The sequence below is a fragment of the Perna viridis genome, chromosome 4 (assembly GCF_037379345.1).
Source record: "Perna viridis isolate PV_CMFRI_1.1 ecotype Kerala chromosome 4, ASM3737934v1, whole genome shotgun sequence".
Lineage (NCBI taxonomy): Eukaryota > Metazoa > Mollusca > Bivalvia > Mytilida > Mytilidae > Perna > Perna viridis.
In genome coordinates this window covers 39,985,667-39,999,888 of record NC_142448.1, presented here as the reverse complement: position 1 = coordinate 39,999,888, position 14,222 = coordinate 39,985,667, and the positions used below count along the sequence as shown (strand labels likewise).

Here is a 14,222-nt window from a genome sequence, read left to right as displayed (position 1 = left end):
GCGACATTTCATGTTTAAAATGACATCTAAAGCTCGTTAATAAATGAACGATATTAAAAAAAGACAATAACAGAAATACAAGCAACAACAACAAAATTAAAGAAACAACCCACCAATCCACACAATTCCACTTAAACATGAATCCCCAAAGTAAACATTGTATTGGAAATACGATTTTGGCTGATATGTATTTATGACGCCAATAATCAGTTATAATGTAACATATAGATTAGTCATATCTGAATCAAAACCAACCAATAATGCCTATGTATGTCTAGACTGTTTCCAAAATTACTCTATTGGGAACATGTATGTAGAAATCCCACAAATGTGAAAAAAAAACGAAAAAAAAGTGAAAAACCACTGCTCCAACACAATGAAATACTCCAATCTGTGGCAACATCCGTTTTCATATCCGACTCAAAGCAGACGTCTTATAATTAAGCTTCTGGAACAGGATTGTGTTGCTTCAAGATCAAATTCATTACTAAAACAGTGTGTTGGGGTTTAACGTCCGAGCAGCAACATTTCAGCTATATTCAGACGATGAACATGAAATTGATGATAAAATGAACATGAAATGATGACGAAATGAAAAAGGGATGGGACACAAGGACAATAGGGTCGACAAATTTTGATTGCCACTGGAAATAGGGAGAGGTGGGTAGGGTCGGGCAATCTCCCTACTCCGGGAGAATACCACAGTAGGGTTCTTTAACGTGCGAGGAACGTGGCATGTTTCCCCACAAGGGGCACCACTATGGTTTCCGGTCAGGTTTTCCGTATTATAGCCTGACAACCCAAGCATGTAACACGCCAGGGGTACCCCATTCTACCACCTGGGGCACACGTCCCAGTTGCTCCGTGGGCAGAGCGCCCTAGCCCCCGACTAAAGTTCTGAGCACTATTTAGTCGCCTTTTACGACAAGCTTAGCGCTGCTGCAGGCCTATTCTTTTAACACCCGGACCTGCACGGGGAACGAGTTTTTAGTGAAGTCCGAGTTTACTCATTTACGTTTATCATTTTTTTTTTTTTTTTTGGTTATTCTATGTTGTTTATCGTGTGTGTTTGTTTTCCATGTCTGTTTTCTTTTGTCGCTGGATTACATTGTTTCGATTTCCGCAAGAATTTGTGTTACCTTAAGAACTCTTTTAAATCATTGAAGACCACTACCAGACTTTTTTCACCAGAATGTGAAAATATTTATATAACCAAATTATATATTTAATTCTGCATCAACTATGCAAATTGTATGGTGTTTTGAACATTTAAAGGGTTTTGTCGTTGGAAACGAATTATTCATTCAACTCTGCATCACCTATAGAAATGCTATGATGACACTTCTATTGAAATAATTCGTTTGTGATAAAAATATTTTTTTCCACAACATGTAATAAAATATTTCCCAAGTGGCTCATCGTTCTACAAAAAGGTTCGGGAATTAAAGCACAACGGTTTTCTACTGTCCTTATTACCTTGCATACAATATAATTACTATTGCTAGAAAAAGTACTATAAGAACCAGTATCACTGCATTGTATACGTAGACTCCGTTGACGTTATCTATCAAAAATATCACAAAAAATATAGCATGAGTTTATATTAAATAAGTGAAACAATTTGCAATATGTATTGAATGAAAATGCAAGGCAAAGTAAATTCGTGGCGTGCTTGTGTGTGTTTTGTCGATAAACGTATTTACCTGTATGTATTTTCAAAATCCTTTCTTATTGATATTTTAACCAATTATGACATAAATAAACTGTAAAAAATATGCATGAAATGATTTGATATGTTAGTTCTGCAATTTAAAATATCATTTTCATCTACATGAATGTACTCGAGTTCTAACAATACCATTTTAATATGTATGCATTGTGATGTGTAAAACAAGAGATTTCAGCATACTTAATCAAACTAGATAAACATTCACCTGCGTTTTTTGCGATGGTAATATTTTGTTGTTTGTTCGTATAGTCAACTACTGAGGTTGCTGTATTAATTGTGTTGTCGAATGCTTTTGGGATTTTTTCATCTGGTAAAATATAAAGATAGAATTATCTATATATCAATCATCATAAAGCACATGTTGTTATTAAACTAGAGGCCCTTAGAAGAGCCTGAAAACCTCACCTAACAAACCATACCCTTTTAACTAAGTATGTAACGGTACCATGAATTGTTAACATGTTTAACAAAAGAATGTTGAAAAAGAGCATGTATTTATGAATGCTCTAAGTTTAAAAGAGTACCTAAGGCAATGTAAAATGGCTGAAATGTCTTCAAAGTGTTTTAGAACCTCTCGAAAAAAAACTTTCCCTGATGCCCTGTTATTCCATCATATCTGAGAGGGCATTAGCCCAGTGTACTTCTTTCGTCTACCCTGGACTTGACTTTTTATGGGCAACTCGGCAGGTGTTTTTAGAATAGCAGAGGATGCTTCCCGAAAGGGTACACATAGTTCATGCTCCCTGGTTTTAGTGTGACTGAGTTGCTCACTCACTTGTGTTACTTCGTTTGTATTATTTTGGTTATTTTAGGTTCTTTGTTATGTGTTTATCTTTTTCATGTCTGGTCCTTGGATTACATTCTTTTTATTTTTACTAGAATCTTTGTTCCCTTGATTACTCTTAAAAGCACGTAACAAACCAGGTCAGGGGGACAGCATTACACTATTTTTGCATGAATCGAATGTTTAATTGCATTGCAATAAATAGCATGACATGTAATACAAATACATCAATTATCAACTTCACTGATCCAAGTAGTTGGCATTTATATCACAAACGCATTTTGTTTAATATGAATAATTATTTTACGAGTAAAAATTGCGAGATTTTTTAAATGATTTTTGATGCAGCATATTATATATAGAGAGAGCCAAATATGCCACATATCTATATCAGATCATGCTCAATTCATATGGTTAACAAATGCAGCTGTGTATTTTTCATATGAGGGAATGTTAAAGTAAACTTTTGGAGTTAAAAATGAAGGTAAATTATTAGCGTCTGTATACAATAAGGTTGCTATTTTCAGAGCGCCTAAAATCCAGCATGGTGCTTATTCACTTTCCAAACGTTAATTAAATCATTCACAAAATAGGTAAAAGAAGCGAGATAGGGTAGAAAAACGGCTGTCCATTTATAAAAAAATAATAGATAAACGTACTGGAGAAAGATAATGTAAATATTTCTTTTTTGTTTTGTTTTGTTTTTTTTTTCATTGATTATGAACTACATTTTTGAATTTTAAGTCAATAAAAAAGTTACTTTCACTTTGAATTCACCCCCCTGAAACATTTCAGCTGACCATTCTGAGACAGTACCTGAACCGATCCGTGCAGCACAAATTGCAGCACAAATTGCGATCAGTCATCGATCACCGATCAGTTTCCGGTCAGTCATCGATCCGTCAGACCGTTCAGTTGGTGATCGCATCAGATGACCACATAGTGGTCAATGTATTTTACGGTTTTTTGGGGGTTTTTTTCTTTGTAAATTTTCCACATATTTATTCAATGTAAAAAATTTAGACATCAAATTGATACTTTTATTTTACATTTATATTATTTAAAACAGTTCTTACGTCATTTTACATAACAAAAATGCGATCAGGTCGGTCACCGTTCATCGGTCATCGATCCGTCAAATTGTTGCGTGGATCGGTTCAAGGACTGTACCTATGCTGGTTTGCTGGACGTATATAGTTAGCCTCGCATGCGATGCTCGTTATTAGTCGGAGAAACAATAATATCGTTTATTGTTGATAAAAGCTTAAATTCGATATAAAGGAGAATAATACCAAAAAAATGGGTGTTTTATCAGCGTTTATGAGAAAAAGTCTTACCTGCATCTGTGTGGTTATGTACTCTAAAAAATCCGTGAGTTGACGTGTGGCCATCTTGAGATTCACACACCCACTCAATTAATCCTATTGATTCTTGTTAAAATATCAAACAAATACATATCATTGTTTTTTGTTTCTTGTAAACTTTGTTATTACCAGGTTTTTTAGATGATTATGTTTAAACTACTTGCGCTTCAATAAGTAAAAAATTCAAACGTTGATAATAAAACTTTTTTATTATCTAAAAGCTAACAATTTGCTATACTAAGTTACTTATCTGAAATATTATCCTTTTAAAATCACATGGAACTTTTTGTAATAACTGTAAGCATCTTTCTTTCGGACGATTCTTCAGTGGCATTAGTTTTGATTCAATAATGCAACGATCTGGAAAAATGCTGTTTTGGGGAAGATCATCACTCTTTCTCAATAGGGTAACTAAAACAAGAGTATGAACTAATTAGTATGAGTTGGACACAATCTACAACTGAGCATTGCACTTCTGCATTGTCCTTGCATTTGTAAAATCATTGAAAAAGGTGTGATAACTGAAAAGGGTGAGATAGGATAGGTAAACTGTTTTCCAATTCTTTTTAAATAATTCATGCTATCGGATCCATATACTATAAATAATTCTTTTTAATTATATTTTTTGTGTTCGTTTTTGAATTGCACATTTTTATTGTGAACCAATATAAAGGCTACTTTCACTTTCCTGACTCATCTCTGCTGGCCTGTCTGATATATCTTCAAGTTTATCGTTAGCGATGCTCGATATTAAGATTGAAAGGAAACAATTATCACAATCAAAGAAAAATGATCAAGCCGTTTCGTTTTGCAATCAATGTGCTTTTGTTCAGTTTTAAATTCGCAATCGTTCCAGAAATTGTTTTAAAAACAAAAAACAATTTAACAAATGCTAATTTAATTTTTAAATGCATGGGGTGTTAAATCGATAAACAAAACTTGAAAAAAAAAACGATTTAACAAATGATCATATAATTTCAGTTCTAAATAAGTGCATGACTTTGCTATGAAACGATACCTCTCGGTTTCAACACATATATATACAATAATCAACATTAACATGAACTACGCCGCTGATTTTTTATTTCATAACTTGAATGCATGCTTACCTTCTTCTGTCTCATAAATAGGTACACCTTTTCCATCTGAACAATAGATACATGATGTATTATCTTTACAGTAATTCTTCGTAAGTTCAATGTTAACAATGAGAGCAGTTTCAAGTTGATTTTCTATGCACTGGCAAACTGTCTTCTATTGAAATAAAAAAAATAATTAAAATTTGAACATGAATTAAAAGAGTGTGAAACAACATGTATTTAACTGAAACAAAAATATTCTAAACTAATATTTTGTCGCATAACACTTGCATTGACACAAATTGCCTTTAAATTTATGCAATAAGATTAATAGCATAACTATTTAGCTTGCAAATATATTTTGCAAAGAAAAAAGGGTAAACTTTAACTTACGAAATAGGCAAAAAATTCACATTCCATGTAATTAAAACATCGTATTGAACAGCTATATAGAGTATTCTCTATTTTGAAAGAGAATCGTGACTTGTTAAAACTCTCTTTGAAAACCTTTTGCACATGTGTATGGGTTGAATGTTTGTCAAGTTTCTCTACTGCGAAACAACCTGTAATTTTACATTTATTAATGACAATTATATTTAATAATCTCGATAATAAACAGAATCTTCAGAATGTAAAAGCATACGTAAAGTAGCACTCACTACATTTAATAGGTTTTATGAAAAGTTGGAACCTGTTTCCAAATGCTGACCTTAACTTTAAAATAAATTTTCAAATATACTAAATCGTAACTTATGTACTGTTTACCAGAATATTATTGTTCACTGCTTCTGTGATCAATATACTTTTGCGCGTATTTCAGTTCTACAAATTACGATTGAATATTCATGACCATTTGTTTTTGCATAACATATCACAGCACGAAAAAATATCGAAATAAAATGTAGAGAAAATGTCACGTATTGCACCACTTAGTTTGATTTTACCTTTAGGTGAAGTCCATTTTGTTGTATTTCTATATTCTTTGTATTTCTCATTTGACGTTTTGACTTTAAATTCTTGTTTTACAGTTGAAGTTTCGCTTTTTTCTCCTACAGTACATGTTTAAAGTTGGAAAGATAGTAGATGTTATACAAACTATACTTGGGAAATAAATTCAAAACGCATGCATATTTAAGCTGTACTTAAAATTAATCAACAAGGAAATTAATCTACCTATGTGTGTTTTTTTTAAATATGGAGGAAATATTTTGCCAAGACAAAACGTTCCTATGATACTTAAACATATATTATGTCTACAAAGTCACTATGTCGTATCAAACAGAAAAACACGCGACCAACAAACATAAAGAGCGATCTCCTGTTGTTACTTTTATTGATTTATCAATTTTCATTTTAATGTACATATGATCGATCAAAACTTGAACACAAAAAAAATTTGCTACATGTATATAACTGATCTATTGATAAACTTTTTTTGTTCATTTTCAATTTTTATCATTTGAGTTTCTAAAATTAGCCCAGGCCTTATCATCAGTCCAGATTAATTGTATTCAAAACATTTACATCATTATCTCCGCACAGCTTTTATCTTATCTTCTAGTTGCCACGGAAAACATTAGTTCTTTTTTCACTGTCAAAGATTTCGTATAACTGCTGTATCTCGCGTGATTCATATTTTACAAAAAAAATCATATAGTTCATAATAATTTACCCTATTCGTTTGTCTTTTAAGGGCATAAAGTAGAGTGAGATACCTTTTTTATATATTGAAAGATTTCAATCAAATGTCATTCAATTAAGGGAAACACGTTTGACTTTTCTTTTTCTTCAGTTCCTTCTGAACATTGTGAAACATTTTGTTGAACTTCGTCTGCAAAATTGAGCGCACTGTTTGCTTTGGGTACTCTCTTTTTGTTTTGATATACAGTATTATGAAAACCAGGTTTATAACGAGAGTTTCATACTATTATAACTATGAAAAAGTCGTGTGAGTTTTGTACTGTCCAATTGTAAGATCGGGCAGGGACTCAATGGATTTAGATTTCAAAGGGTAATATATATATCTCATGGTAAGAGTAACCAAGGGAACAAGTTCTAGCGAAAATCAAAAGAATGTAATCCTAGAACACAGACTAGACATGGAAAACAGACAATACAACAAAGACCTTAAAATAACTTAACTAATACATACAAACAAAAATCAAAGTGAACTCGGACTGCAATAAAAACAGGGAGCATGGACAGGGTAACCAACTTTTCTTTTCCTTAAACACCCGCCAAGTTTCTCATAAAAAGTCAAGTCCGGGTTATAGGAAAGAGGAAAGGGAAACAATGACACGTTGAACGATCAGTTTTCATGGTGCAGATGGATACACCGTAACGATCCAAAAGTTCATGATGACGACCATAAAACTTTGGTAGTGATGACTTAAATATTGAAGCAAAATAAACCTGTTCTAGAAGTTTTATGGTAAGAAGTCTGGTATACATATATTGAACTGTAAAGTAAAGATCTAAGTTTATATCTAAACATAAATCATATCAAATGCATGTACATTTTGTATTCTAAAACAGTTTTATTTTAAAAACAAAAAACAAAAACAAAAAACAAAAAACAAGCAGAATAAAGACTCGAAAATATTTTTTTCAAAATATTTAATTGATTTCGGAGTTTAGGTCTATTAGAGCAGAGAATTGCTAATATTTTTCAGTATCTTTAGGGTCCCTGTTTTTGACATATATGAACTTCCCCAAATGCTGGCTCCTCTGTGATTTCGTATTATTTATGTTTTTGTCGATATTCAAACTTTATTTCTAAAACGCCTGTTCTGTATTCTGTATTCGTTTCTTGTCATATTTTCAATTGCAAAAAGTCGTAAAAACACTATATAATATCATCTCAAGTCAACTTTTTTTTCTTTTAATTTAAATTGTTTACTTGTTTGTATTTATTTCCTTGTTATCATTTTTAGTAATAAGGATAGCAAGGATCATGGGTTTGTGGTAAAAGACAAAGGCAAACATTGAGTATAAATTTGATGTTTTACCTTCAAATGAAGTCCAGTTTTTTATCGTTGCCTTGTCAGTTATTTGTTCATCACTTTGTATATGTTGCAAAACATTCCCGTGTGTCACCAACGACGACGTACTCGTCACAATTAATCCTTGTTTATCTGTCGAGCTGCGATAAATAGCTTCTATGAACATTGGAAGAAAGTAAACAATATGCCACTTGTGCTTAAAGAACATGTTTAATTTCCCAAAAAAATCACGTGTGCTTGTAGTTCAGGAAGTTGTAAGATTCCAAGAGAGGAGCGTAATGGCATAGTGTTTTGGTAAACATTATGTAATATTTGATATTAGCAGGAAATGTTGCAAGGTCGGAGGAACACTTTAAGCAATAGTCTATTGGCGCTATATGAATTGTTTAGTAATGATGAGAACAAAGACTACACACGTAAGAGCTATTTCCTACAGATATTAGTATTGAATTTTGATTAATCAAGTGTCAGTTGTTTTGTTACTTTATTGTTGAGAGTGTTTAGAATTAAACAGGTTACATGGCTTTTTGCTAAAATGCAAAATGAGAACAAAACCACACTGAGGACACAACAATGAATATTTGTCAATTGAACTTTTTTCTGGGGAAATCAATTTCACATCATAATTCGGTGTGCTTTATTCCAGCATTGGGCAAATATATATGTTCAACAACAGATTTCAAGAATGACTGTTTTTTTTAACAAAAGGCAGTGGTACATGCTATCAACAAAGAGAAAACCAAAGTTAAATATCTAATTAACAATGTCGTTCCTATATTACAGCTGAGTATTGGGTTTCGTACAAATTATTATCATATCGTCATCACATCAACAGTTAATCAAAGCTACAACGCGGATGGGAAATTTTCTACAGAATACGTCATAGGATGTTTTACACCTTAACAAAGAGTATCAGGCGTTTTGCTGAACAATATTTTCTGTATGGAAAGCTGTTATTGAATATAATAGAGCAAAGGAATTACATAAAAAGTTTTGCCCAATTGAATAAGAGCATCTGAACCACAATTTAACACATCTTGCTTTACTAAGGATTATCATCAACTACAGTTATTATTTTTCTACCAGCCTTTTTTTTTTTTTTTTTTTTTTTTTTTTTTTTTTTTTTTTTTTTTCTTTTTTTTGGGGGGGGAGGTATCGTTTAGCTAAATCCGTTTCCGTTATATAGATGATGTATTATCTTCAAAAAACCCTAATTCCGGGGATTTGATACATCGCGTTTACCCAAAAGAAATTAAGATAAACGATACTACAGACACTGTCAGTCTCACATCTTGACCTACTCTTAGAAAACGATGATAAAGGAAAACTTTTGACCAAACTTTACGACAAACGTTATGACTCTTCATTCAGATGTGTCAATTTTCCTTTCATCTGTAGCAACATCCTCTCAGCATCTGCATATGGAGTGTTCATATCAAAATTTATACGTTATGCAAGAGCATGTCGAAACTAGGCAGACTTTGTGTATCGCGCTAGAATCCTAACAAATATGCTTCTGGAACAGGGCTATGTTGCTACAACATTGAAGTCATCATTACAGAAGTTTAATGGTCGTGATCATGAACTCGTGGATCGTTATGGTGTACATATATCAATCTGCACCATGAAAACTGATTTGTGCAACGTACCATAGTTTCCGTTTCTCGTTTGTCCACCTCGGACGTGAATTTTTATGGGCAAATCGGCGGGTTTTTCTTGAAATGCAGAGGACATTTATTTTACCCCCTCCCCCTCCCCCGAGTTGCTCATTTGCTTTCTTTTTTTTTTTTTTTTTTTCGTTTTTGTTTTTTTTTCTCTTTCTTTTTGGGTTTTCTTAGTGTTTTGTTTTTGTTCTGCTTTTTTTCGTTTTGTTTAATTTTTTGTGATTTGTGTGAAAATGAGAAATATTAAACGCTGATAAGCTGACAGTCTCCGATTTAAGTCGATCTGATTTGAAATTATGTTAAATACCACACGACTTAATGCAAGCTTCTCACTTGTCAACCGTTCTTACTGGAAAACCTAATTCGATTCCAACTGACAGCTTACAGTGGAAACAAGCATATGTGCCCAGTGCCGGTAATTATGAAATATTGTTCACATTCTGTAACTCTCCAAAGTATTACGTCTTTTATATATTTTTACATTAGGAAAACGCTTAGTTTTTAAGAGACTTCCGTACTTTAGCAAACAATTTTTAACACGTGGTTATTTAAACCAGACGATATTTTATTTTGCAAAACCTAAACTATAATGCAATATACAGGAAGTATGCATTTCTAGTCATATCACAAAGTACTTTAAACAACTGAATGCACTTCCGTTTTTAGTCAGTATTGCTGATGACTGCATGAAAATTCTCACGTACTAAGTGCATTTGTTTTAAATGTAATCGAGTATCTAATAATAATTTTACTTTTAATCTTTTCAATCTCAGCACTACTGTAAGTTTACAACATTGATTATCCTGACTTAAACGTGTTTAATACGTGTTTACGTTTGTGTATTTTGTAAGTCTTGCCAGGTTCCCAGTACAACTTAACAATTGTACTTTTAGTACTTTGGCATTGAAAAATATGAACTTAACGTTAACTCGCTGACCAATTCTTTACGCTAAGTTTGTAGCGGATCTCATCCAAAAATGTTGTTTAGCCGGATCCTTTCATGTCAGTTTCTGTCAGTTAGATGACGTGTTGTCTTTAATCAATTCTAGTTTTTTGGGGTTAATACCGTGCATCTTCCATTAAGTACTTGAGAATAAAGGACACTACAGACACTTTGAAGTCGGCAATATATAAGTTACTGTAAGAAATAAATGGGGATGGAAAACTCATGACCAAACTACTATAGCAATCGCGATGACTACTCATTCAAAATTGTCATTTTGTATCTGTGGAAACATCCCATCGGTATCTGCGTATGGAGTATTCATACATGTATCATAACTCATACATTTTCCCCGAGATTGATGAAACTGAACTTTTTGTACCGTGCTAGATATCTTACAATTAGGCTTCTGAATTAGAGATATGTTGCGGCAAGCTTAAAGTCAAAGACTACAAAGTGTAATTGTTATCATCATGAATTCGTGGAACGTGTTGGTGTTTTCATCTCCACTGTGAAAACGGATTTGTTCAACGTTTCATAGCTTTCCTTTCCTCTTTCGTCCATCCAGAACATGACACTTCGTGACCAACCCGGCGGGAGTTTCAAGAAAAAAAAAGACGACGCTTCCTCTACCGGTGCACCTGGTCCATGCTCCCAGTGGAGTCCGAGTTGCTCATTTCTTTATTATCAAGTAGGAATTTGTTTTGTTATATCATCTTCTTTGTTGTGTATATCTCATTCCTGTCAAGTATTTGTACTTGTATTATATTCTGGTGGTTAACATGCAAATCTTGGTTCCCTTGATTACTCTTTTAGATAATTATGCATGCATTATATTGAAACAATTGATATACAAACAATATACCATTTCTGCCTATTGATGTTTACAATATATATGTTTTTCATTCAATGACTCCATGGTATCAAAGTCGGTAATAATGGGGGGGGGCAATTTTTATGCCAATTTACGTACATATACATTTTAATGTATGAATTTCATTTATTTCATAAATATGACAGAATAGATATGTAAACTATAATACAATCAATGGTCATTCAGCATCATGAACAATATGTCGTAAAGAGTGTACCTAAAAGTTTTGGATGATATGGAACATATTTACAGGCTTATGTTCTACGTGCATTCTTCCCTTAATCAAACTACTTTTTGTATTGAAACACGGATCACGACATGTTATATTATTACTACGCACATAGGCACTGTGAAAAGAAATATATGAAATTAATTACTGCATGACACATGTCAGTACGACTGATAGTTTCTTATTTGTTAGAATGTTGTTTGTTTAAAAGTAGAAAACAGTCATAGTGTACTCATGTTATAAGTTACTTTAAAAGGGCGATTATTTTAAAGCTTGAAGCGATGAACTTAATACTTCCCAAAAAATCACACAAAATTCCACCCGCTTTGTTAACAATACATTCTTACATATACCAAGATAAATATTGGACACTTTTCAACTGTTTTCGTCCTTAATTCGAGATTTAAATAATATAAAAGTAAATAGTTTTCCATTAGGAACATATGACAGATTAAACAAAAGAAAATGGTCTAATTAATTCATTAACTAAAAATAGCATAAGTTTTTCTTCAGCACTCAAAACCAAAATAGACACATCTTAGACTCCACATGATCTACAAGTACATGTTATAGTAAAATATAACCACACTTTTCTGTTATCTTTAGTCCATGTGGATTTATGCATGTTTAATTAACTAATCTTTGAAAACGTAATACATAATCATTTAGTGTCATTGTGGCCGTCTTTGACTAATTGTCGTTGTGGGAATGTTGTATTACTTTTTTAGATTCTCTACCTCGAATTTTCTCCTACTTTTTATCATTTTCACACACTTCTACCTTGTTCTCAAAAAACGTCCGCTTCATCAACTTCTCGGCTTTGTACGTTGAAAAATCTGAGATATTCGAACTGACGCCGAAATACATTATCGATTCATCGGTTTTTGGACAAACCATCTAAACGTAAACAACATCTCCTAGCAACCCGATCCCTGTTAACATGACCGACTTTTGACAATACAAATATTGGAATCAAGAAGCCAAACGAATGAGCAAGTCATTTAAGACAATTTAAACGACGGTAGGTGTCAATAAAGTCAAAATTTAATTCAAAATTTAACAGAATCTTATTGATGTAACGCCGAGTATACATACATGCCATTATGAACTTAGTGAAGAATAAAACGATTGTACGATACTTCATTATTATACAGATCCATACAGAAATTAACTAACCCGTTGAACAGTGATCACATATAAAAAGAACCAACACTGTAAACCAAGTAGTCTGAAGGAACATTATTGCAGGTAAAACAAAAAAATGATAATTGAAAAAGTTTACATTAATTATATGTTACGCAAAAAATGATATACGCACAAAGAGTAATCAAAGGGAACCAAGGTTATAGCGGTAATCAAAAGAATGTAATCCAGGGACAAAGACCAGATATGGAAAACAGACACAAACAACAAAGAACATAAAGTAACTAAAATCATACATACAAAGTAACAAAAGTAAATGAGCAACTCGGACTCCACTAAAAACTGGGAGCATGGACCAGATGCACCGGTAGGGTAAGCGTCCTCTGCTTTTCTAGAAACACCCGCAGAGTTGCTCATAAAAAGTCAAGTCCGGGATAGACAAACGAGGAAAGGCAAACTATGACCCGTTGAATAAACCAGTTTTTATGGTGATGATGGATACATTATAACAATCCACGAGTTCATATATAGAATATATAGAATATAGAATCTTCATTTGCTAGCAGTTGGACTTAATATGTATACGACCGAGAAAGATTTCCAACCGACAGACTCCAGTGTTTTATATTTGAAATCTTAGATTCTTTTCTTTTCCTGGAATAGTCTGTAGGTAAGTAAGGGCATCATAACTAATACATTTTAATAAACAACAATTTCTTGCTGATCCTCTGACAAAACAAAAAAAAGATAAGTTTCTTTAGTTTTTAAAGAAAATAGATCCCTGAGTTGATGATATATGGATAATATGAAGACCTGAGATCAAATCAGGGAAAACTTTGTCAGTTTCAGCTGTATTTGGAGTTGTGGATAAAATTTCGTCGTTCGGATAAATAATAAAATGGCCTGAGAAATTGACTGAACAACAAAACAAAAATATAAACTCAATCGAATAAAACAGAAAACAAAAAACAAAAAACAAAAAAAACACACACATATTGTGGACAAAAAATTATAAAGAGGGGTTCATAACTAACTTCCTTTCTACATTTACAAAGGACATATATGAAAGTTCAGCAGATAAGCATAAAGTTAAAGTGACGAGTCCGGCGTTGACAGAAATTAACACCGATACATGTAATATTCCATCCATTTCTGGTGATAACGAAGTCACAACAAAGGCCACAGTATTGGCAAATTTTGAAGGTTATAGAATTTGATGATAATTTCTCTTTAATAAGTGTTTATAAAACATGCGCAAATATCGAACGTGTTTTATATTTTAATAATTAACCTTGGTTTCATTTGACTTTTATTTGATCAGTTCGTTCTTTCATCAAATATCACAACCATGAACAGCGGCGCCATAGAGTAAATGGAAAGGCGTAATTTTTTTGGAAATTTTTCAAATGAC

At 32.7% G+C, this 14,222-nt stretch overlaps 1 protein-coding gene across 2 annotated transcripts; it reads right to left on the bottom strand.

The window, feature by feature from the left end:
* Positions 1-1,476: 1,476 nt before the first annotated feature.
* Positions 1,477-8,257, bottom strand: LOC148620053 (uncharacterized). 2 transcript variants are annotated; one of them, XM_088580635.1, is made up of 7 exons: positions 7,965-8,248; positions 5,901-6,005; positions 5,350-5,519; positions 4,987-5,131; positions 3,851-4,288; positions 1,935-2,036; positions 1,477-1,564 (listed from the first exon to the last, which is right to left on the bottom strand). In XM_088580635.1, the coding sequence occupies exons 1-5, from the start codon at positions 8,164-8,166 to the stop codon at positions 4,110-4,112; spliced, it is 801 nt and encodes a 266-aa protein (XP_088436761.1). In that variant the 5' UTR covers positions 8,167-8,248; the 3' UTR covers positions 1,477-1,564; positions 1,935-2,036; positions 3,851-4,109. The 2 variants fall into 2 exon arrangements, with proteins under 2 accessions (XP_088436761.1, XP_088436762.1); XM_088580636.1 differs by lacking the exon at positions 5,901-6,005 and having other exon boundaries at positions 7,965-8,257.
* Positions 8,258-14,222: the final 5,965 nt, after the last annotated feature.

Excerpts from the sequence above, each read along its gene's own strand:
- LOC148620053 (XM_088580635.1), bottom strand. The coding sequence starts at position 8,166 with ATGTTCTTTAAGCACAAGTGGCATATTGTTTACTTTCTTCCAATGTTC. Across the intron at positions 6,006-7,964 it reads AAACTGGACTTCATTTGAAG|GAGAAAAAAGCGAAACTTCA; the intron begins GTAAAACATCAA and ends CATGTACTGTAG. Across the intron at positions 5,132-5,349 it reads GTGAATTTTTTGCCTATTTC|AAGACAGTTTGCCAGTGCAT; the intron begins GTAAGTTAAAGT and ends TTATTTCAATAG.